This window comes from Schistocerca nitens, chromosome 2 (assembly GCF_023898315.1).
Source record: "Schistocerca nitens isolate TAMUIC-IGC-003100 chromosome 2, iqSchNite1.1, whole genome shotgun sequence".
Taxonomy (NCBI): Eukaryota; Metazoa; Arthropoda; class Insecta; order Orthoptera; family Acrididae; genus Schistocerca; species Schistocerca nitens.
The window spans coordinates 807,321,892-807,347,910 of NC_064615.1; the positions used below are offsets into that span (position 1 = coordinate 807,321,892).

Sequence of the window (26,019 nt, forward strand, 5' to 3'; positions counted from 1 at the left end):
GTTAAGGCTTTCGTGGCCACTTGTTGACAAACTGCCTGTTGGCTTCTGTTTCTGATTCTTCGGCCGACGTTCATCTAATGATTTTACTGATGTTTCGCCAGCACGAGTGGCTGGCATTGACAAAGCTTCACCCTGCATTGCCGGTAGTGAACTGGAGCCCGGAGCCGAGCTCGCTGCCGCAGACTATATGTACCTGGCGCGCCAACGTCCGAGGGCTTCTCCGCGGTCATTTCCGGTGCGGTTCTCCTCTTTCTACCTGCGACGGTGGTTCGCTGCAGTACGGGAAGCCAGGATCCGTTTACCTTAAGGCTTTCCGCTTTCTTGTTGAAACTGTTTTCGTGTTTTTGTATTTCTACACCTTCTCTGAACAAGCGCGTGTGATAGTGTTTCTCTACAGCCAGAACTTCCGTGTCGGCGAATTATATTACGTGTTCGGTCTCACTCAGTGCGTGCTCTGCCACGGCCGATTTCTCCACCTGCCCCAACCTGCAATGTCGTTTATGTTCTTTTATCCTGGTGTTGATTGCTCGTCCAGTCATTCCGACATAAACTTTTCAGCATTTGCATGTTATACGGTATATTCCCGACATTGTAAGTGGGTCCCTTTTCTCCTTTGCCGATCTAAGACACTCTTTGATCTTCCTTGTCGATTTGAAAATCGTCTTAACGCCATGTTTGCGCAATATACGGCAGATTCTGTCCGTCACTCTGGGAATATATGGCAGAAAGGCCGTACCCGACTTTTCTTTTTCTGATTCCTTACTTCGCCGAGAGTTTGGCTCTGTTGCACTTCTAATATAATTTGTGGAGTACCCATTGCCCCCTCAGAACACTTTCCAGGTGTTGCATTTCGCGTCTGAGGTGCTGCGGCTCACATATTCGTCCTGCTCGCGTTACGAGCGTATTAATTATGCCTCTTTTCTGGCTCGGGTGGTGGTTTGATAGTTTGTGCAGGTATCGGTCCGTGTGTGTCGGTTTTCGATACACGCTGTGTCCCAGGTTTTCGCCATCTCTTGTGACCAGTACATCTATAAATGGCAGTTTTTTGTCCTTTTTCTACTTCCATGGTAATTTTTGTGTTGGCATGGAGGCTGTTCAAACGTCTTAGGAAGTCACCGAGCCGTTCTTCACCATGGCTCCACACAATGAAAGTATCATCGACGTATCTGAACCACACCTCAGGTTTGCAAGTCGCCGAGTCCAGTGCCTGTGCTTCGAATTGTTCCATGAAAAATTTGGCCACCACTGGACTAAGAGGACTACCCATGGCGACGCCTTCCAGCTGTTCGTAGAAACCGCCATTTCACGTGAAATAGCTTGTGGTGAGACATGCATGGAAGAGCTTTGTGATGTCTTGCGGGAAAATGGAACCGATGTGCTCCAGAGCGTCACTGAGGGGCACTTCTGCAGCCATCGCAGGCCGGATGACACTCCACGGACTATCTATACGAGAAGTTCCCAGATGAGATTTTCAGTGAGTATTTTGGCTGGAATTCTACCGTACTGTCAATAAATGCTTTCCAAAGTACACTGTTTTGGGTTTTATTTGGTGTACCGAATGCGTAGAAAGTAGAAACTTCATTTTACGTTTCCCGTTATAGGTATATCAAAACATTCAAACTTTCATCCTCTAAAGTCTTACAAATTTTAAAATGCCATTCTGTTACACCTCGTGTACAAACTGGAGATGACGTTATTCCTTTCTGATTTGTCGGTTGCGCTGCAATACTTACCATTTGCATATCCAACCATGTATTAATCTCCATCACAAATTGACGATTGTTGCATGTAGTTTTCATGAAGTTGCAATTTTAGTGACTGGGTACCTCGTTATGGGGTGGCAGGCGTCATGAATGAGCAGCGCTCTTCAGGAAATTCAAAATAAAAGTTTCTACTTGCATTGCTGTATACCTATTAGCTATAGACAATTCGCAACAGACAAGCCTTCCATTGCGTAAGACTACGTAAATGACTTGATTAAACTTTAAGAAACGAATGAATCGTTTCATAAAAATATGGCGTCAAAATTATACACACTCTATAGAATCGTAAACTGAGTATGAGCTAGTTGTTGCATGGACATTCCAGGCGATGCAAGTTCTTGAGTGGGCAGTGCATATAAGACGTGCTCTTAAACTGCTGTTAATTCTGCATTGAGCTAAAGGCGCTACTTTGAAAAACAATACAGGTTCGCCTCTATGGTGTGTGTATATGGTGTTTTCCCCATGCGCCACTATATTGCAAGTTTTTGAGACCGGCGATCGTCACTTTGGACAGGTGGTATGACTGTTTGTATCAAGTTGTGAGATCACCTCTGCTGCATCTTGATCGATACCAGAACAAATACAATCCCTGAGTGCTGCGGCAACGCGTGGTCAGGCATCTCTGAGCTCAACACTGAGTTTTACGGTTGCCAGTTTCTGAACGCGTGCCAGCGCAGCAGCAGTTAAAATGGAGTCCATAGATGTGATCGTTCATGAACAGTCGGTTTAAGGAGGTAGTTGAATGTCCTGAACACAACGGTCGCGTGTAGGGCGATGTATAATAATAACATGGAACAGTAGTTCGCAAGTATGGAATGTCGTCCTAGATTGAAACATTCGCGGAAGTCGAAGTAGATTCGAATCTCGTGGCAATAGTACAAGACGTGGCAGTGCACGTTTTGTCAGAATTATTTTTTATCTAATAGTGGGTATAAGCTTCATGAAATATTTATTAGTCAGAGAGTATTTTAAAATAATACTGAATCCTTTTGAATGTCACAGAAAAGACTCGAACTCACGTGAAATTTAACCTTTTCTGGGCATACACGATAAAAATTGCTTTTGCTTTTTTTGTTTAAATTACGTAAAGTTTACTCTTTATCTTTTTAAATAAAATACATTTAACCAACGATGGTGGGAGTAAACTAATTAAAACACTGAACACATGACTAATACGCTTTGGATACCAACGCGTAGATATTATTAAACACAATGTGATCTTTACACTTCATGAAAACGACATGCAACAAAGACATATGACTCCATCGACAGACAGACTCTTGTTAGGACCCTGAAGAACAGAGGACTTGACGGAACTACACAAGAACTCATAAAGGATATTCTGACAGACACAAAAGCAAGGGTGAGATACAGAGGAGCACTGTCAGAAGAATTTGAGATCAAGACTGGTGTTAAACAGGGAGATGGATTGTCACCATTGTTGTTCAATATAGCACTGGACGAAGTGATCAGGCAGTGGAGAGCAATAAACGAGGAAATGGGAATACCAAAGACCTATGTGGGGGACAAAAAGGAAACAGGGCTCAAGTGGACTGCCTAGCCTTCGCAGATGACATAGCAATAGTAGAAGACGCATAGACACAACTCGACAATTTAAGTAAGGTAGCCAGAAGTGGGGGACTGATGACCTTCGCTGTTTAGTCCCCCTTAAACATCCCAACAACCACCACCACCACCACCACCGTAGCCAGAAAGGTGGGTCAGAGGATCGCCTATAACAAGACAAAGACAAATACCACTGCAGACTGGGAAACACCGGAAGGCACTGTGCAAATGGTGGACAAATTTAAATACCTGGGAGAATTTATAACAGGAAGGAACAGGAGCATGGAGGGAATAACAGAGAGGATAAAGAAGATGTCAGCCTTCTGCATGACGAGAGAGGTATACAATAAAAAGAATATATCCACAAAGATAAGCCTTTAAAAGGCAACGGTGAGGAATGCAGTATTATATGCTGCTGAGACGATGACACTAGGAGGAAATGGGGCAGAACAACTAGGGAAAGAAGAGAGAAAAATACTAGGTCCCAAAAGAGCTGGAGAGAGGTGGATGCGAAGACCTAGGGAAGAATTGTACCGGAACATGAGAACAATATGCGGGGGAATTAGACTCAAAAGGGCAAGGTTTGCTGGACACGTAGTTAGGATGAGTATGGACAGAATGACGAAGAGTGTGTGGGAAACAATAGGGAGGACAAGGGGAAAGACAGGAACCAAGTGGGTTGTTGAACTTCGGAATGACTGGTTGGAATTGGGGATCAAGGTCGAAGGAAAGGAAAATTGGAGGAACAAATATACACCGACCAATATGCCAGAGATAAATGACAGAGAAGAATACAGGAAAAGATTAGAGTGTCACCAGTGGAGCCGACAGGAGAAACGGAAACTGAAGATCTCAGAAGAAGAGTGGGGGAGAAGAAGAGAGAGAATGAAGAGGTTCTGGGAGAAAAAGAGGAAAATGCAGTCCACGAAGGGGCTACCTGTGGTCCTACAGAGGCCGTAACGCAAGAAGAATATTACTCAGCATACAGCAAAACGAACTCCATACAGATTACCTTTTCCCGAAAGTGTCGTCCCTGTACAGAATCTTCTCAAACTATATTTTATCCTGAATTATACATCAGTGAGCATCTAAAATAAAATTACATTCTCTGTGCTGTACGTCCTCCACCCTAGTTCCTCAGTCTGGCATGGCACAAGACCCTCTCCCCCTGTTTAGCCGACCACTGCTTCCGTCGCTCGGCCGACATCTACTCAATAACACCACAACCTCCGGTAAGCAAGGAACACGTTTCTCTTGTCTTCGGACATGCAAAGATGCTCAAGACGTTCAACATAAACGTCAAATGTACCAAACTAACTGTCATTTGACATGATATGTGCATCTTTCACAACCTGTTCTCCTCATATGTACGCTTTTCAATATTGCTAAATTAAAGTCCTCAATATTTTTTTCTGTCAGTTTGAGGAACTACTGTAGAGACTTTAATTCGTTTTTCACTAATAGATTGATTCACGAGGAAGATTTGGGTATATGCTTTACTGCCGCTACGCCAGACAAGTCGTCTGATTGTAGATACTTAGTGTTGCCCGTGCGAAGCCGGGACGGGTAGCAAGTTTTTTACCACATTTTAATAATTGGATGCAACAAGGGATACAGTAAATTACTAGCGACATTCCAGCCAACTGTGTTTCATTATAATGGTAATTAGTAAACAATCCATAATCGACAATGAGAGGAGTAATTGTCGATATATGACTAAGCGAGGCCTCTCACAAGCTGTAACTCTTTTATGTGGAAAAAAATAAAGTGTTCAATCCCGATCATTATTTCCTGATAATTAAAGTACGTAGTTCTGATCACTACGAGCCTAAGGTTTTGAAGCACCATGACTATCTTTAGATTTTTCTATATTTAGGTTACTCACAAGTTAGAAATACAAAAATTCTGCAAATTGTGTGTAAAAACATCAGTAGGCCTCAATAAAAAAATTTAAGTGTATTCTTGTTAGTAATTAAAGTCTGACATAAGCTTTGATACCTGATTCCATGACATTTTATAATTAGCTTCAACTTTTACTTGTTCGTTTTGGAATCCTGCCACTCTCGTTATCTGCAGCTACACATTGTCAGTCGCTAATAACTGCTGAATGATTTAATGCGACAAGGCTCGTAGAAATAATTGGCACTTTCGGGCGGAAATGAGAATTCAAATGTGTACACACACACACACACACACACACACACACACACACACACAAGTTGCCCTGCACTTTCAGTGACACAGCTAAAAAATGGATTTGATAAAAAGTAATTACTGTCTTCAACGTCTCATGCATTTAATATATATCGGAATTGATAGGTGGCATTCATTTGGTATCAGCGGAGTCGTATTCAGTATCACCTATCGGACAGATATTTTGTACTCATCCGAATTGTTTCCCCACGACACCACTAAGTGATTTTTACCGTAAATCTCTGGCTCGTCTTAGACCGGTATTGATGTAAACACAGTGATTTACACTGGATACTTCAGGCACAAAAAAGTTCACGCGGCATGTAAGCATACTTACGTAGTTAATCAAGCTTAAGACACTTTTTGTAATTTAATCGGTCAGGCAGGTTCAATGTGTGCTATTACCAATCGATCAAGCCGACATAGTGAATAAATATGCGTAGTCTGCAAAATAGTAGATACGTCACTAGAGAAAAAGTCATTGATTCGACGCAGGCTGACTTTATCACTCCAATACTACGCGTTTCGAACAAGGACATCGTCGGATATCTTGGAACCTCATGTTGCATATAGATATAAATGTTATGTGCTGTAGCAGCAGTAGCGATCTTAAGCAATGTCCGAGAAGCGTCATACTGGAATAATAAAGTCAGCTTGTTTCCAGTCAGTGACTTTTTCCTCAGCGGCCTTTCGCCATTGTTCAGCCGCCACATATTTTTCGATATGGTCTCATAACTCCTTCGTGGTCTGATGTCGCAGCTATGTTACAGTGATGAAATGTTGCGGCCAAATGGTGTACAGTACAAATCCCGGTAAATGAACGATATACGGTATACGAAATAAATTCACTTCCACATTTGGTTCATCTCTAAACTCGTTGAATGCATTCTATCTACAGTTTCCTTGTCACAGTACAAAGACTGTGCAGCACACAGTTTCTCTATGGGGTGTCACTTTGATTTTTTTTATTATATCAGTGACAGTCGCCTGTATAATGTTGTCTATCATTCTGGGCACAATGCAGAAAGTTCGGAACTCTGTGGGAGGGTGTTGTTGTTGTTATTCTTCTTCTTCTTCTTCGTAATCGTCGTCGTCGTCATCCATGGTTACTCTACACTAGAGTCGTTAAACTAGGTACAGAATCATTTATCTTTGTACTGTATGGATAGTGCAGGGTAAGTATACAGTCCATAAAACATTTTTAAAAATCGATACGGATAAATGACTGAATGTAAAGCAGCAAATGACGCTGTTCATGAAAGAGCAATTCTTTCTTTTAACGTGGTTTTAGTTTTGAAAATCGACCATAATTGCTGGTAACGGTTGCGAACCAGACAGAGAAAGCAGTTTGTCTGCTATAATTTGCCCGTTGCCAATAGGTACTGTGAATGACATGCTCTTTTCGTGGTAAGTTTCGCAAGACACAACGTGTTAACAATGGCATAATGAAGTGGTGTAACAAATTCGAGGAGGATGGTTTTTGTGCGATGCAAAACGTTCGGGATGACAGGGCATGTCACACAAACAGTGGACCTATGAGGGACATGATGTTGCGAAGTTCCACACAGTCTACCTATCGGGACATCTCTTAGCCAACAACGTGGAAAATATTCAATAAGAAGTTAAAGGTGCAGACATACAGACAGCAGCACCTGCAAACCATAGGCGATAACGACAAATTGAGCCGTTTCCAGTTCTGCGTTAATATGAAGAACGTTCCTGGTAATCTATCGACATTCTACTCATTGCAGAGTAACATCTATTTAACTGATACATAAAAGTTAGTCTTTATCTCTATGCGGACACGGATAACTCAGAAATACATTCCAACAACTACTAAAAGATGGCAGTCTGTTTTCCTCGTTCGAGTCTCGGTCCGGCCCACAGTTTTAATCTGCCAGGAAATTTCATATCAGCGCACACTCCGCTGCAGAGTGAAAATCTGATTCTGGAAACATCCCCCAGGCTGTGGCTAAGCCATGTCTCCGCAATATCCTTCTTTCCAGGAGTGCTATTTCTGCAAGGTTCGCAGAAGAGCTTCTGTGAAGTTTGGAAGGTAGGAGACGAGGTACTGGCAAAAGTGAAGCTGTGAGGAAAGGGCGTGAGACGTGCTTGGATAGCTCAGATGGTAGAGGACTTGCCCGCGAAAGGCAAAGGTCCTGAGTTCGAGTCTCGGTCCGGCTCACAGTTTTAATCTACTAGGAAGTTTCAGTCTAGATTGTGCTATCTACGACCAGTAACAGTGCCCCGAACGTAAACTGACCTAGTCCAATTTTTAAATTAATTCTTTTTTTTCTCTATCGAGCGGAACAAATAAAAAGTAGTTGACTATAAGCCTTGTGCAAGAATTTCCCTATTCAATGCATTTTCGGCAGCTTGACTGTCAGTTTCGCAGCTTACTTAGTCACGTAGTTTTTCAGATGACCTTTGGTGAGCGCCTGGTATCGAAGCGGGAACTTTCATGTCAGTAGCCAGTAAAGCGTACCACTAGACCAAAAAAGTGGTTGTTTATCATGGTACCATTATATTAGAAGAGCAAAGCTTATTTGACCCGTATCTTGTGCGGCAAGTAAGGGAGTGTTGTAGGCCAATTACTGCCAGTTCTCGCTTTCCGACAACATGCTTTATCTCAAATTAAAATGTATTAAATTTCATAGCCGCCCTCTCGACTCCGTTTACAGACATCTGTTTTTATTTTAAACCATACTAATTATTAATCCATGTTTGTGCCTGGAAGTCTGCATATTAAATTCTGTCTGACGTTATTCGACGTCTAACCTTCCACACTTTCAAGCAGTCAGAAGTCGTGATGGGTTGATATTGCATCTGTACACGAATAGAGAACAGCGTGACAATACATATTACCAAAGGAAAATACTTAAGCAGAAGAAACGTGTAAGTAGGTACACTATGTGCCGGAGTGTGATTCCGACACGGATCCACTTCTTTTGCGGACACTGTGTCGCCAGTACCTCATCTAAGAAGGTTTCACGGACCGAGTCAGTGCTACCGTCACAGATCCCACGTTCCTTCCAATCAGTGTGTAATCGGTAGAGAACCTTTACCTAACTGCAGTGATCGAGATTCTAATGTTAACGAATTTAGATTGCGAGAAGTTGGATTTGAATTCAGCAGTCACCCCTAGTGCAGAAGGTGACGCTGTGACGCTTCGGTATTTGATCCGCAATAGTTTACACATTTTTTCACTTGTCTCATTCTTGTCAATATGCTTGCTGACTATTATTTTATTGCAGTGTAATAATTCTCTTCAATCTGTTTCGTGAACCGTATGTTTGTTTTTGATGTGTCCCAGTAATTCTCAACACGCATCTCTCTATTAATCGCTAAGCGACCATAAAATTCTGAATGGTTTTTCAAATAACACAACATGTCTCACTGATAAAATTCGGATTTGCTAATCAACTCTAATTGTAAATTTCTCTTTTCAGGCACAAAACCGAAAACCCCATTCAGTTCATTAAAAAAATCTCGAGATCGTTTTAAATAGTTTTTCATTTCTTTTATATGTAGTGTACGTTCATCCTTAGCCATCAGAAAATGCATCTATAGACATACACTGGACAACAAGCGAAGCATTGAGAAAGCCAGGAGGAAATGAAACTTTACGGGCGGAGACACTATGTGATTTTATTTCAGAGATTTCACAATCGAATCAAATTTCCAAAGAATATGGTAGTATAAGCCTGTTTGTCAGTGTGACGTTGCACCCCCTCCGGCTTAGATGAATGCACTCATTCGGCTGGTAAGATTGTCATTAAGCGTTGTATCCTCTTCTGAGGCAAGCTGCCGACAATCATTGTAACTCGTTGTAACTGGTCTACCATACCCTGGCACTGGGACAGAGGTGGGGTCAGAGCTGGTCATAAACATGGTCTGACGGGGACAGATCTGGGAATATTCCTGGCCAAAGAAGCAGCTCAGCATCACGTACCAGATTATAGGCAAACGTGCAGTGTTCTGTTGAAAAAATATTGTTGGATGAGAAATCACACGTGAGGACGCAGGTTGTCCGCGACGTATCGTAATGCCTTCAGCAAAATTATTGATATTTTTAAAAATATCGGGAATTTCATAAATCAAAATAAATCAAATGTGTGTGAAATTTTATGGGACTTAACTGATAAGGCCATCAGTCCCTAAGCTTACACACTACTTAACCTAAATTATCCTAAGGACAAAAAAACACACCCATGCCCGAGGGAGGACTCGAACCTCCGCCGGGACCAGCCGCACAGTCCATGACTGCAACGCATCAGACCGCTCGGCTAATCCCGAGCGACAATTTGATATATCGATATTTAAAAATGTTGTTAGGTTGCTCGATGTACCTACAGGGAGCATCGATATATTGAAGGAAAAAATGACATATCGGTCTATAAAAATATCGACTGCACGTTGTAAATACACTGCTGACTTTAGAGTTACATATTTAGGTATTGCTTTATAATTAGATATTAGATATTCCGTATATTAACAAGCTACTAGCCTGTCCCCCTTAGAAAAATAACTGAAGAAAAACACTTAATTTGAAAGTCTGTAAGTTAATAATGGGACTTTGTGGATATGGAAAGATTGTATTGCAATAATTTTTTGATTGACTGTTGTGTAGTTTATTAGCAGCTGTGTACATGGTGAATTTTCATGCAATATTTCATTTCAGTTGACCTCTCATACCTTATTTTCTGAATATGTCATTGACTGTATGTTGAAATAAATGTTTGTTCACGCGGATGTAGGAAAAATACTTGGCGAAGCTAAACAGTTTCTGTTAGGTAGCGCCGAGCGCCAATTGCGTCAGCATTTCCCCTCAGAAGTTACCATCCGCCGCAGAGACCAATCTGTCATTTAGGCTTTTGTTCATCATTTTCAGCAACTGTTTCAGAAGAATGCCAGTGTGAAGAAACTGCACACTAGCTGCGTTGAAATTGATTTTTAACGCAACTTATGTGCTATTTCTTCACATTGGAAACGTTGTTATTCCATTAACACCTCCCCCACCTTCCCACCACCACCACCACCTCCTCCTCCTCCTCCTCCTTCTCTTCCCGTTACAGTCGGGCATACTCTTTTGTACCACCTATACTTGTTCACACAGTCTAAGGGAAAGATAGGACGTGATGAAAGCTCAAAAAATAGTGAGACTCCCAACACTGAAAGAAAAGTTATGTTCTAACACAATTTCAAATACACTACTGGCCATTAAAATTGCTACACCACGAAGATGACGTGCTACAGACGCGAAATTTAACCGACAGGAAGAAGATGCTGTGATATGCATATGATTACCTTTTCAGAGCATTCACACAAGGTTGGCACCGGTAACGACACCTACAACGTGCTGACATGAGGAAAGTTTCCAACCGATTTCTCATACACAAACAGCAGGTGACCGGCGTTGCCTGGTGAAATGTTGTTGTGATGCCTCTTGTAAGGAGGAGAAATGCGTACCATCACGATTCCGACTTTGATAAAGGTGGGATTGTAGCCTATCGCGATTGCTGTGTGTCGTATGGCGACATTGCTGCTCGCGTTGGTCGAGATCCAATGACTGTTATCAGAATATGAAATCGGTGGGTTCAGGAGGGTGATACGGAACGCCGTACTGGATTCCAACGGCCTCATTATCACTAACAGTCGAGATGACAGGCATCTTATCCGCATGGCTCTAACGGTTCGTGCAGCCACGTCTCGATCCCTGAGTCAACAGATGCGGACGTTTGCAAGACAACTATCTGCACGAACAGTTGGACGACGTTTGCAGCAGCATGGACTATCAGCTCGGAGACCATGGCTGCGGTTACTCTTGACGCTGCATCACAGTCAGGAGCGCCTGCGATGGTGTACTCAACGACGAACCTGGGTGCACGAATGGCAAAACGTCATTTTTTCGGATGAATCCAGGTTCTGTTTACAGCATCATGTTGGTCGCATCCGTGTTTGGCGACATCGCTGTGAATGCACATTGGAAGCGTGTATTCGTCATCGCCATAGTGGCGTATCACCCGTCATGATGGTATGGGGTGCCATTGGTTACACGTCTCGGTCACCTCTTGTTCGCATTGACGGCACTTTGAACAGTGGACGTCACATTTCAGATGTGTTACGACCCGTGGATCTACCCTTCATTCGATCCCTGCGAAACCCTACATTTCAGCAGGATAATGCACGACCGCATGTTGCAGGTCCTGTACGGGCCTTTCTGGATACAGAAAATGTTCGACTGTTGCCCTGGCTAGCACATTCTCCAGATGTCTCACCAATTGAAAACGTCTGGTCAATAGTGGCCGAGCAACTGACTCGTCACAATACGCCAGTCACTACTCCTGATGAATTGTGGTATCGTGTTGAAGCTGCATGGACAGCTGTACCTGTACACGCCATCCGAGCTCTGTTTGACTCATTGCCCAGGCGTATCAAGGCCGTTATTACGACCAGAGTTGGTTGTTCTGGGTACTGATTTATCAGGATCTATGCACCCAATCTGCGTGAAAATGTAATCACATGTCAATTCTAGTATAATATATTTGTCCAATGAATACCCGTTTATCATCTGCATTTCTTCTTGGTGTAGCAATTTTAATTGCTAGTAGTATAGTTACCGAAAATCGCGAAATAAATGTAATATAAAATAAAAATGTATAAAATAAAAATATCAGCCCTCGATACTGCCGTTTTGATACTGAGATATCGATATCTCGCTTAGAATGACGCTGCCGAAGCATGTCGATATATTTTATGCAACTTTTCGATATATCGACACATCGATATGTTTACAAATCAACCTTGTCCTGAAGCCATCCCCGGTGCCTCCTCACACCCTGACACAGGGTAGCACCGATATACCTCTCCAAAACGCTGGAAAAATGGGACTCCTCCGCAGGTCACCACTCCACTTGCCGACGATGGTCATCCATGGCAGTGCATAACTGCTATCCTTCGCTGAACACACTGCTGCCATTCATCAGGAGTCCGTGCTCCCCTTTCACGGCAGTACTCCAAACGCAGGCGTTTGCATTCGGGTATTAACGTAAGTGTACGCGTGGACTATAGTCTCCCGGTTCGACTGCTGCTAGTCTCCGACCAATGATGCGAAATGACAAAGAATGTTGAAAGGAGTTCATGTCTTGTTCTCGTATAACAGGCGCAGATGTGGACGGGTTATGATGTTTAAAAATGGTTCAAATGGCTCTGAGCACTATGGGATTTAACATCTGTGGTCATCAGTCCCCCAGAACTGAGAACTACTTAAACCTAACTGACCTAAGGACATCACACACATCCATGCCAGAGGCAGGATTCGAACCTGCGACCGTAGCGGGTTACGATGTGCCTAGTGCGCAGTTCAGCGGTCCTCTAATATGGTGGTCAGATGTAGTCGAACGGATCGTTGATGACAAGTATGCCTGCCCTCACGCTTCCATGCTGTTCAACATTGGGCCACTGTCACTTCTGAATACTCCACAAATCCGAGCATTGCACGATTCGACAAGTAGGCTAAATGGAGAGCCACAATAGCGCTCCTTTCAAATCCTGTCAAGTGCCGATAACACACACACTCACACGAGGCTTCTCCGTGTCCTTCAGTGATCATTCAGATCCCTTAGGTTCCCCAACATAGTTTTTAACATGGCCTCTCTACCTGATAGAGAGAATAGCAAATCTAATCACTTACATACCCACCGACGGTGTGTACGTTTACGCAGTTACACTGACATGCGACCGTGTCTTCTGGCTGTTTCACTTTTCTGTCAAGCAGTGTATAATCCGCTAGTTATTTATATTAGGAGGCACCATCAGTGTCTATTTGAAGATTACTTAAAGAAGTCGAACTCAGTCACGAATTGCTTATGTACTTTTCACGTGGCTTTCATTGCTTGTGTAAATAAGTGCTTGATAACGAAATGTAATTACAGCCTACATCCACATCTGCAATCCGCAACCCGCCTTACACCTTGTGGCGTAAGGTACTTTGTGTACCACGGTCATATCCCCCTCCTCCTCTTTTAGTAGCGTATGGTTCGCTGGAAGAACGATTCCTGGTAAGCCTCCGTGTAGGTTATCTAATTGTATCTTCGTGGTGTTTTCGCGAAATATACTTAGGAAGAAGCAATATATTATATTAGAAGTGTAACAGAGCCAAACACTCGGCGAAGTAAGGAACCAGAAAAAGAAAGGTCGGGTACGGCCTTTCTGCCATACATTCCCAGAGTGACGGACAGAATAGGCCGTATATTGCGCAAACATGGCGTAAAGACGATTTTCAAACCGACAAGGAAGATCAAAGAGTGTCTTAGATCGGCGAAGGAGAAAAGAGACCCACTTGCAATGTCGGGAATATACCGTATACCATGCACATGCGGAAAAGTTTATGTCGGAATGACTGGACGATCCATTAACACCAGGATCAAAGAGCATAAGCGACATTGCAGGTTGGGGCAGGTGGAGAAATCGGCCGTGGCGGAGCACGCACTGAATGAGACCGACCACGTAATAAAATTCGCCGACACGGAAGTTCTGGCTGTAGAGAAGCATTATCACACGCGCTTGTTCAGAGAAGCTGTAGAAATACAAAAACACGCGAACAGTTTGAACAAGATAGAGGAAAGCCTTAAGGTCAACGGATCCTGGCTTCCCGTACTGCAGCGAACGACCGTAGCAGGTAGAAAGAGGAGAACCGCACCGGAAATGACCGCGGAGAAGCCCTCGGACGTTGGCGCGCCAGGTACATATAGTCTGCGCCCGCGAGCTCGGCTCCAGTTCACCACCGGCAATGAAGGGTGAAGCTTTGACAATGCCAGCCACTCGTGCTGGCGAAGCGTCAGAAAAATCATTAGATGAACGTCGGCCAGAGAACCCGAGACAGAAGCCAATAGGCAGTTTGTCTCCTAGGAACGTACGCTCTCAGAACTCCAGTAGTAGACCGTCATGCGATGCAGAGCGCCTCCCTTGCAAAGTCTGCATTTCCGTGAAGCTTTGGCACTAACAAAATGAACCTGTTACTAAACGTACTGCTTCTTTTTGGATCTTCTCGGTTTGTTCTGTCAAACCAATCTGGTACGGATCCCATAATGACGAGCAATTTTCTCTTCCGAATGCGAAAATATTTTGTTGACACCCACCTACGTAGGGAGAAATGATCATCATCATAAAATAAGAGAACTCAGAGCTCGAAGGGAAAGATTTAGGTGTTCCTTTTCTCAACGCGCCATGCGAGACTGGAATGGTAGAGAAGTAGTATGAAAATGGTTCTATGAACCCTCTGCTAGGCACTTAAGTGTGAATTGCAGAGTAGCCAAGTAGATGTAGATGTAAAACGAGTGTTTTATAAGCTACTTCCTCAGTTGATGGACAACATCTCCTAAGGCTTCTTCCAATGAATCTGCCGGGCATCTCCATTACTCGTGATTAATTTTATGCAGTCGTTTCACTCCAAATCGCTCCTTAGGCATATTCCTGCATATTTTATGGAAGTAATGAATGGAAGTAACATGAACCGCTAGACTGCAGTAATTGGTGATTTCTTTGTCACAACCGGTTTCACTGCATTAAAACAGCATCCTCAAGTAAACCGCATAAGAAGGAAAGGATCCGACGTATATGACCAAAATACTGTACAAATCCTTTGAGAAAGATTTTAAATTTTTAAAATTTTTTCCAGAACTTTAAGAAAAATTTCTAGTATTTTTATGGATCATATTTAAAGTAATCAAACAGGCAGAAAAAATCAAAATTAAAATGTACTTACAACGATGTCAAATTGGCGCACCAAGATGCCCCCAACGTTCGTAGTGAAAAATCAAACCCCTGAAGGACATTGGGGCGAGTAGTGCGGTGGTGCCCTACGAGAAAAGTAACATTTATAAGTACAATGACTGAAAACCTCACACCATTACGAATAAATGTCAAGACCTTAGGGCTGATTGAGGAAGAAGCCGCTAATCGTATCCACGTAGAATCATGGAACAGAGTACACTACTTTAATACTGCAACATACTGACATAGTTATTGACACGTCAGCCAGACTGCTTCCACCGATGATCTGCAAATTTGTATCATATAATAATTGGTCTTGTTATTGACACGGTAAAATTTTTTTGTCAGCCAAATTGCTCCCACTGATGATCTGAAAAATTGGTCTTGGTGTGTATGTATTAAAATACGTTACATTAGTTTATGTTAAGAGACAGTTACCACTCTAGCCGGCCGCGGTGGTCTAGCGGTTCTAGTCTCTCAGTCCGGAACCGCGCGACTGCTACGGTCGCAGGTTCGAATCCTGCCTCGGGCATGGATGTCTGTGATGTCCTTAGGTTAGTTAGGTTTAAGTAGTTCTAAGTTCTAGGGGACTGATGACCATAGTTAAAAAAAAAAAAAAACCAAGCGGCGGTCCTCTGCGGGTCTGCCTTCATTTCGATTCCTCTGTATACAACAGCACCATCTGCTAAAAGCCTCGCGGAACTTCCGACGCTATCTGATATAAAAAAGACTTCTCCCTTCTCCCCTTTCAGAAAGACAAGTGTTCCATTTGCAAGAAACCATTCAGTCCAGTCACACAGTTGGTCTGGTATTCCATACATTCATATTTTGTTCACTAGGCGGCCGTGAGAAATTGTATCGAATGCCTTTCGGAAAGGAAGGAACATGGCAGCTACCTGTCTACTACTTTGTGTGTCTCGTGGACGAACAGAGCGAGCTGGGTTTCATACGATCGTTAATTTCAGAAACCACCTTGGTTCCTGCAGATGAGATTTTCGATCCCCAGAAACGTCATAATATGGTAGCGTAAAATTTTGCAACAGACCGACGTCAGAGATATAGATTCACGGCGTAGTGCGTCTGTTCGTCATCCCGTCTTGAAAACGGGAATGACCTGCGCTTGTTTCCCACCACGGTACACGTCTGCTAGAAAAGGGGCAAGTTCTTTCATACTCTGTGTAGAATCGAACTGATATCCCGACAAGTCAAGTGGCCTTTCCTCTGTTGCTTTTGTGTCCTTGGTCACTTTTTCGATGTCTGTCATTTTGTCGTTCGTGCAACGGGTGATTCTTAACATGCGGGACTAAAATTCCTTGTGGTTAGTTTCCCTAGAAATCACCCTGTGTAGCAACAATACCGTAGCAAGTTATTCCTCAAACAAAAGTTACAGTGTGTGTTTCTTTCGCGAGACGTTATAAGCATCCATGTAATCATGGCAAAGCACTGGCAAAAAGCAATCCTCGCCTGCAAGTGCGAAAGATGACGGGCCGAGACGCGCAGACCGGATGTTTCTGCTTGTTACCAGTCTTGTCCCGCCCCCCCCCCCCCTCCTCCTCCCCTAGCCGCCCACAGCTATGCTCTTCTCATCCTGGCCTTGCCTTCCCTTTGATCCACGACACCTCATTGGCTCCCGTTTGGCCCCAATGCCTTGGGCACCCGCCCTCGCTTCAGTGTACTGAGATTTGCCGACGTGCCAGTAGTCTGCATCTTGCACTATGTTTGGCAGGTCGTGGGTGATGGACCCGGCGCTCGGAGACGACGAGGCCCCCAAGGACCCGGGCGCGCGCCAGCAGACACACCAGAGCTACACCGAGAAGGACTTCGAAGGTAAGCAACTCCCACTCTGACGCATTATCACTTACAGCACGTGTAGAGTGTATGATACAAGCCCAGTCCCACTGTATCTGTATCGTGGATCTTTAATGACTGGAGTACAAAACAGAAGGTACTGTCAAAGGGCTCTGTTAACGGTCCACCAACTTTTCAGTATACGGGTCAAACCTAGAGTTGCGCTGTACCAAAACTGCAGTTAGGTAGCTTCGGTACAGACGTAAATGACGTAGTAAATGGATTACCGATAGTACTGGTAGCATTGGCAGGGAAACAAAATCGGAGCTGACGACTTCTCATTGTATTTTATTTGTTTGTTTTACACACGATTAGAAGAGCACATTGTTCAGTGATAGTCTATTGTGAATACCACATTCTTACGAAATATAAATCGTATTTCATAAGTAATAAAAAATAGTTTATCGCACAACTTCGGCGCTTTTACATAGCCAAAGCAATTCCTTTTGTACGGTTTACATGCACAAACATAAAAAAGTTACAAAATTATTGTCATTTTGTACTTAACAGAACGTTCTTCTACTTGGTCAGAGCCAAGAGCTTCCTGTTACTACTGACACATCGAAAGTTGTTTATGAATAACTTAAACATGTTTTATATATGCTCAACGAAGGATAGAAGCGTCTTTTATTTTCCATTGGCAATTTCAATTTTGCTACAGATATCCCTTATTTTCAAGTAAAAAACAGAAAAATAAGTACGTAGAAAAACAATTTTTGGTAGGCTATGCGTCCTTTATATATCCACACTCAGTTTCTGGATGAGCCCCCGCTTCCACTTTCCAGGGGAATTTAGTAAGACACTGATCACGTACGCAAATAAAGCGATAGACATGAGGTAATGTCTGATAGATATGCAACGTGCCTAACGTACAGGTAATGCGCTTACAATCTTAATTGAGAAAGATTACTAGGAAAACGACCGTAGTCTACACTTACTTGTGATAGTCTACGGTAGCCTATGGTAGTTTTAAAAGTTTAAGGCCGAATTCAGCCGACATAATTTCAAGGCTGTTCAGAGATATCTTCTGCCATTTTGCAATAAGCGACCCATGGTATCCAGTGTCTTGTCAGAGTAATTGCACTTCTTCTGATTTCCTATTTATCTTTGTATCTGTATTTCATTCAAAAGATGTACACAACAACGCAAACGTCGACGATGTGCGTGGTGTGTCTTGTGTAGAAACAAACTCGTTCCGTTCACTCACCGTACTTGCTGCTGAAAACGATTAACTTAACTTTTTGTCCTCAAGCCTCCATTCAGTACTTCTCAGTCTTGCTTCGTGTTTGTTTTTCAGGTAGTGTTAGTTCTACGTTAACAGTGGTACACAGCAGTGTGGTGTTTGTTGCATGCAACGGAAAAGCGACACAGCAACGCTAGACTCAGGGGTTCCCAGAGCGACGGCAACATCACAGTACTTCCGCATTTGAGAGTAATTGTGTTGCACATTTTGCTGATTACATATTACTGATGACAAATTACTGATTTTTACACTTCTGTGGACGTGTTTTCACAGAAACAAAGGTAATTGGAGGAACAAACAGAATAAATCGTAATTACATGATTACTGCGTAACGAGCCACTAGAGACTACGGATCCCCTATCGTTGCCAAAACACATTTAGTTTACGTAAATAATTTAGCAAATATGGTAATAGTTTACATTAACTTTCTGTTACAGGAAACATTCCCCTTACCTGCGAGAAAATACAGGGTGATAGTTTTATCATCTGGGGTGATAGTTTCATCATCTAAGTCGAACATTTAAATTTATTAGTGATTAAACACAGAAAGCTTATGTGGAAATATTACTTTCTGTATTGTGTGAAGACATTCAATACAACTCTCTTTACTTAGAATATCTTCTCTCGCAGTAACACGAAAGACACTTTTTTTTCTTTTTTTTTTTCATTCATTGCCTTTCGTTACATGCCAATACAACCATATCGACAGTGGAAACACGATAAGACAGTATACTGTAACAATTCAGAATAGTCGTTAGGGTCAAGCCGTACCCTCGTACAAAGCTACATAAGCTCATACTCGTCATGTGACGCCACACAGACAGTTTTCGTGTCAGTTGTGACAATATGAAGATAGTGACAACACAAGACCCAGTCCCCGAGTGGAGAAAATCTCCTATCGGCCCGAGAATCGAACCTGAACCTCTTCGGTGAGCGATTTGCCTTAAAACCCGCAGCTACCGTGGCGGACTCGCTCTGCTTTGCTTTGTCGCTTATAGTATCGTATTTTGTGGCAATTTTTTGAATACCCACAGAATAGTGTTAGCCAAGACGAAAGGTCAATCCTGCCTCGGGCATGGATGTGTGTGATGTCCTTAGGTTAGTTAGGTTTAAGTAGTTCTAAGTTCTAGGGAACTGATGACCTCAGAAGTTAAGTCCCAGAGCCATTTGAACGAAAGGTCAGAACAGTCTGCGGTGTCAATACGAGGAGGCAGTTGTTCAAACGTCTCGTAATTCTAGCTGCGCATCCGTACACACGCGCTTTGCTATGGCATTTGTAGCTAATAGTACAGACTCACTCAAAAGGAAGTGTTTGATTAATTCAGTAAATACTCCACGGAAAAACGATTTCCACTTGTAAAACACTTCCTCATGAACTTTGCGGAAAAGACTGCGCTTAGAAGCAAGTCCTAAATTCAGAAAAATTATTAATGATTGGAACGTTCTGTGTCATAAACCTTGCAACGTTCTTTTTATTTAATTAAACTTTACGGTTACGTTGAATGAATATCTGAACTGTGGAATGGATACAAAACTGGAGTTATTGTGTAGCCTGTTGCAACTGCAAGTGGTGTGCTTACTCTGTGTTATTGTTAGCAAGAACTTTACACGAATTAATTGGGCAATGCAACTCCCAATACCAATAAAGAAATACAGTCACTTAGGCACTGAATCATCTGGCCTTGTTCAAAGCTGATAACATTAGTAGTCCTGCATCTAAAAAATAAAATAAATTGTCTTACCTCTACAGCAGCAACGGAGTATCGCGATATATTCTGGTCTCTTGTGAAAAACAAAAATATACTAGCTGCAGGCTCAGCAATGTGAAATGCTCGCCATAAAACTTGAAATGCACATGAAATTCTTTTGGCTGATAAAAGAACATTTAAGAAATTCCAACTTCTTTAAAAAATGTATGACCTTGACAGCGAGGCGGTACAGATTATGGTGAATTACTAACACAGATATTTTTTTAGCAAAATTATATTGCAAGTTAAGTTTGCCTTTTCAAAAACATTTGACAATTGAAGTTACATTACTCACAACTGATTCACAAACAATGAGATTTAAACAGCAAGTATTATCTAACATCACTAACCCAACATAAATGCAAATCATCAAATTACACATAGCTCTGTTAACAAATCTTAAAAACATTACAAAAGTGAAATATCTAACTAGCCTTTTTATCAAAACGGTTTACGTACATTCTGGGGTTACTCAACAACTACAAATTATCAGCCAGCTCATCTATACTAACGCGTTGGCAAAAATAAAAATCATAATTACTTAACGTCTTTACCTCGCTTGCATGAAGACTTCTGCTTCCAAGTTCAACAATTAAATTAATCTAACACTTTTAGTTGCTTCATACAGTACACCACAGAAAACTTCCCACTCCATCGCCTTTCCCTCACAGGCAGCTACCTACAACTGTGTGCCCAATGCTCTCTTACTCCAACACTATAACAACCTCAGACCAGAACCAGTATCTCTGGATCTGCTGTCTTACACAGTCAATGATATAAAGCCTATAAAAGAACATATATCGTTTATAAAATCATATTCAGGTGCCACATACAAATGTGCCCCAGTAGACACCTTTCAACCTCAAATTTTCAAATTTCGTTGAATGACTTCCTTGTGGTATACACCTTTGTTCCGTGCAATAATTCTCCGCAGTAGTTTAGAGTCTTCCAGTTTAATGTTTTGTCGAATTTTACATACTATTGCATGTATTGGTTCTGTGTCAGATTCTTAAATGATTATCCAGCGAATATGTAGTTAATCATATTATGAGCGAGCAGCTATGTCGCACTTGGCCATACGTAACCCTAGATAAATAAAAATGAAGGTATTCTCTTATGGTCTCAACTAGAGTACAGAACACTTTTCGAACAGAATACTTTTCAACGAATCGTGATTGCGAAAGGTCCAGAAAACAGGTTCTTCCATCACTGATTTCACTATAGTTAAATGCAGATAGCTCGACAGTTAGTGATTCTGTGAAGTGACGGCGCTAGGGAACCGTGAAACACAATCATCTCAGTAGAAGGCCCAAGAAATTAACCACACACACATTTCATAATTAATTTTTACTTTCGTATTTATTTATTTATTTTACAGTATCTGTCTACAATAAAACTGAGTCCGCCCACTTTCTCAGTGGCCGCGTTCCATAACCTAATCAAAATTTAGAGTTCCATCCAGCACACTGTCATGTTGCTCTGCTCACTGGCTTAGATAATTGAGGTTGATCTTTTTAGGCAGGAAGGAAAGCAGCGTTCGGGCTTAGGATATTTAAGGTTGATTTCAAGTCAGTCTGTTGGACCAGTATTTTTACAGTGGGCAGCACGAAGAAAGTTTTCCAATTGCACTCATGTAGCTTTTAGATTACGTCACTTCAGTTACGTGAAGGCAAACATTACTTTGGCAAACATTGTCAGGCATCGAGAAACTGTGGACGAATTTCTGCACTTACTTCACGGTTCTTGTATGATGCTACACGTTTGTCCCTCCCTGCTTGATAGCTGACTTGGGGTTCCTTTGTGATCGAAAGCAGAATTCACCATTTTTTGTCACCTCCAATTAACCTTATCGAAGTTCTTTTCATGCTGCCAACCACTGGTTGTCTACTCGTCGGACCGAGAGTAGTGGCACAGCGCTGAGACACTGGAATCGCCTTCGAGAGAAGAATGTTTTGATAACACAGCCTACCGACCAGATTTAGGTTTTCCGTAGTTTTCCTTCTCACCGATTCTACAGAGAACCATTTCATTTATCTCAACTGCCTACCTAATTTTCGACACCTCTCTATAGCGAATCTCAAACGCTTCAATTCCACTCGTTTACGGTTTTCCCGCAATTCAGACGTAGATTTTCAGAAATTTCTTCCTCAAATTAGGGCCGATGTTTGGTGCTAGTAGACTTCTTTTGGCCATAAATGCCCCCGTTGCCTCGTTAGTCTACTTCTTCTAGCCTCCTTGCTCCGTCCGCATGGATAATTTTGCTTACAGGACAGCAGAAATCCTTAATTTGGTCAGCTTCGTGGTCACCAATATTTAATGTTAAGTTTGTCGCTGTCCTCATTTCTGCCACTCATTACTTTCGTCTTTCGCCGTTTACTCTCACTATTTTCCGTTCCTCCACTCAGTAGGCCTTGTGGTTCTCCCTCACTTTCACTGAAAACAGCAATGTCATCTTTCATCCTGGATTCTAATCCCAATCTTGAAGCGTTCTTTCATTTCTCTCAATCTTTCTTCAATCTATACATTGTGCAAGATAATTAAAGGATCACTTTTGCGAAAAAACGTAACTGCCTTTTAATGGGACGCCGAAGTTTGGAATTCGGTGGCTCTGGCACCTGAAGGTAGGCATACACCACCTAAGGGTATCGAAGGGGTGCCTGACCCTCAGATGCTAGAGCGCACTCGCGGCTGAAATTTCTGACAGGTACATTTTTAACGCGTTGGAGAAAGGTGTGTGGGTGGCACCGAGGATGTTGCCGAACTGGGTGTCTTACGGGGGCACTTTGCCATCTATTCACGCATGTGTCAATGTCGAATCAACCCGTGATCACGCCACAGGAGGGTGCGAAAAAGGAGGGATGAAAAAGCACAAAAACACAGTGTGTGTGTGTGTATTGAACCGGGGACCTATAAATGATGGAGAGGTTTCGTTCGGCCGTAGCCCTCAGTGGTTCACAACCCCACAACAGGCCACCCACCTCACCGCCGCCACCGCCCCCCCCCCCCCCCCTCCTTTCCGGAAGGTCTCATACTAGACGAGTGTAACCCCAGTGTTTGCGTGATAGAGGAATCATGGTGTACACATACACGGAGACGTTGTTTGAGCGGTAATTGCCGCCATAGTGTAACTGAGGCGGAATAAGTGGAAACAGTCTGCATTCGCCGATGGAAATGGAAAGCCGCCTTAAAAACCATCCACAGGCTGGCCGCCACACAGGACCTCGCCACTAATCCGCCGGGCCGATTCGTGCCGGGGACCGGCACACCTTCCCGCTCGGGAAGCAGCGCGTTAGACAACGAGGCTAGCCGGGCGGGCATAAAAACACAGTATTGCTTTAGATCACGTTTAATTTCGTCGAACGGTTTTGAATGGTGCATAGTGGTTCCCCCTGTTTGGCACAACAATAATTGTTATCACCTTAGACTCCAAAGAGGTGAGACGACGTTCACTGGGGCTGCAGCACCGCGATGTCCATAGAGTTAGACTGAAACGTCCAGGTAGTTGGCAGTTGTTACCAGATTTGTCGAGAACGTCTTCTTGTTGCTTTTCGCACTGCGAACTGTCGTTTGCGACTGCGAAATGTGGAAATGAACGCACTATGGAATGGCGTGGTTTCATTGACGCTTTTTATGCCACCTCCAGAGGCATTTTCGTGTCGATTCTGAGCGGCGATTTGTGTCAGATGTTACCGTCGGCTGCCCATACGCAATCCGTGTGATTTCAACGCTAGGCGTCGCGGTTCTGACCTCCATCGCAGAGGCATCAAAAAAGGGTTCAGACTGGGAGTGACGACCTACCCATCGTGCGACACATGCATGGTGGATCTGAGCAGAGTTGTGGTGAAATTTTTTGAGAATGTAATGTCATGAACACACCTTACACCGCAGCACCTTTGAACCAAAACTCATTCTTATGCGGCTAAGTGGGAGACAATTACGAGGTTTCTAAATTGGAAATTTGCTGTAATTTCCTATGGGGCGAAACTGCTGAGGTCATCGGTCACTATGCTTACACAATACTTGAACTAGGACAACACACACACCCATGCCCTTGGGAAGACTCGAACCTCCGACGGGGAGAGCCGAGCGAACCGTCGCTAGGCCCCCAAAATCGTGCGGCTATCCCCCTCAGCACGAGGTTTCTAAAAATTTAATTTTGTTGCGCAGAGTAGATTGAAAAGTAGGGGCGAAACACTGCAGTCCTGTCCTCGATATAATACATGTGGGACCAGCTAGGATGTTAACTGCGTCGCAGGAACAGTATCCAGCATGTCAAGGACTAGTTACAGCAATTGTAGATCATCTACATCTACATGATTACTCTGCTTTTCACAATAAAGTTCCTGGTAGAGGGTTCAATGAACCACCTTCAAGCTGTCTCTCTACAGTTCCACTCACGAATGGCGCACGGGAAAAACGAGAACTTAAACTTTTCTGTGCGAACCCTGATTTCTCTTATTTTATCGTGATGATCATTTTTCCCTATGTAGGTGGGTGCCAACAAAATGTTTTCGCAGTGGGAGGAGAAAACTGGCGATGGAAATTTCATGAGAAGATCCCGTCGCAACGAAAAATGCCTTTCTTTTAATGATTACCACTCCAGTTCACGTATCATGTCCGTGACGCTATCTCCCCTATTTCGTGATAATACAAAACGAGCTGCCCTTCTCTGAACTTTTTCGATGTCATCCGTCAGTTCCACCTGATGCGGATCCCATACCGCACAGCAGTACCCCAGAATAGGGTGGACAAGCGTGGTGTAAGCAGTCTCTTTAGTAGACCTGTTGCACCTTCTAAGAGTTCTGCCAGTGAATCGCAGTCTTGGTTTGCTCTACCCAGAACATTGTCTGTGTTATCGTTCCAATTTAGGGTATTTGTAATTGTAATCCCTAAGTATTTAGTTGAATTTACAGCCTTCAGATTTGTGTGACTTATCGCGTAATCGAAATTTAGCGGATTTATTTTAGTATTCATGTGAATAACTTCACACTTTTCTTTATTCAGGGTCAGTTGCCACTTTTCGCACCATACAGATATCTAAATCATTTTGCAATTCGTTTTGATCATCTGATGACTTTACAAGACGGTAAATGACAGCATCATCTGCAAACAATCAAAGAGGGCTACTCAGACTCTCTCCTATGTCGTTAAGATAGATCAGGAACAACAGAGGGCCTACAACACTTCGTTGTGGAACGCCGGATATTACTTCTGTTTTACTCGATGATTTCCCACCTATGACTACGGACTTTGACCAACTTCCCTCGGAGTGGATACAATGGCTGTATGACATCCGTCCCAACCGTAACCGTAACCGTAGCCCTGAGAAGGTGCAACGTAACACTCATAAGTGGGCATCAATTGCCAAGTTATTTTTAAATTTGACTTGATGGTATAATCACTGCAATAACATCACACAACCTCTGTAACAACGAAGTTTGGTTTCCTGTTCCCCTTCTTAGAGCGCACCACATTTTTTTTACTAAATTGTTGCATCTAATTGTATTAATTGAACAGTACAGGCAAAAGACTGTATTACAATTTTACACCCTTTTCAATCCGAGCATTCGTTCTTGGTTTCAAAAAATGGTTCAAATGGCTCTGAACACTATGGGACTTAACATCGGAGGTCACTTAGAACTACTTTAACCTAACTAACCTAAGGACATCACACACATCCATGCCCGAGGCAGGATTCGAATCTGCGACCGTAGCGTTCGCGTAGTTCCAGACTGAAGCGCATAGAACCGCTCGGCCACCACGACCGGCTAATATTACAATTATTCCGCTCAACAGATGATTGTAGTTTCCAGCAGTTTTATGTTAATGTATTACTATTGTACTGTTAGCGTGAAAATAACGTTTATAACTGAAAATTAGATAC

General features: G+C 42.9%; 1 protein-coding gene across 9 annotated transcripts in view; it reads left to right on the forward strand.

Annotated features, from left to right (window-relative positions):
- LOC126237066 (sodium bicarbonate cotransporter 3) overlaps window positions 1–26,019 on the forward strand; it is a 1,007,081-nt gene that overhangs the window by 387,640 nt on the left and 593,422 nt on the right. For all 9 annotated transcript variants that reach the window (XM_049946852.1, XM_049946853.1, XM_049946859.1 and 6 more), the window contains exon 2: window positions 17,023–17,123. In XM_049946852.1, coding sequence (XP_049802809.1) covers window positions 17,033–17,123 — 91 coding nt within the window. In that variant the 5' untranslated portion in view covers window positions 17,023–17,032. The remainder of the gene's footprint in view (window positions 1–17,022; window positions 17,124–26,019) is intronic.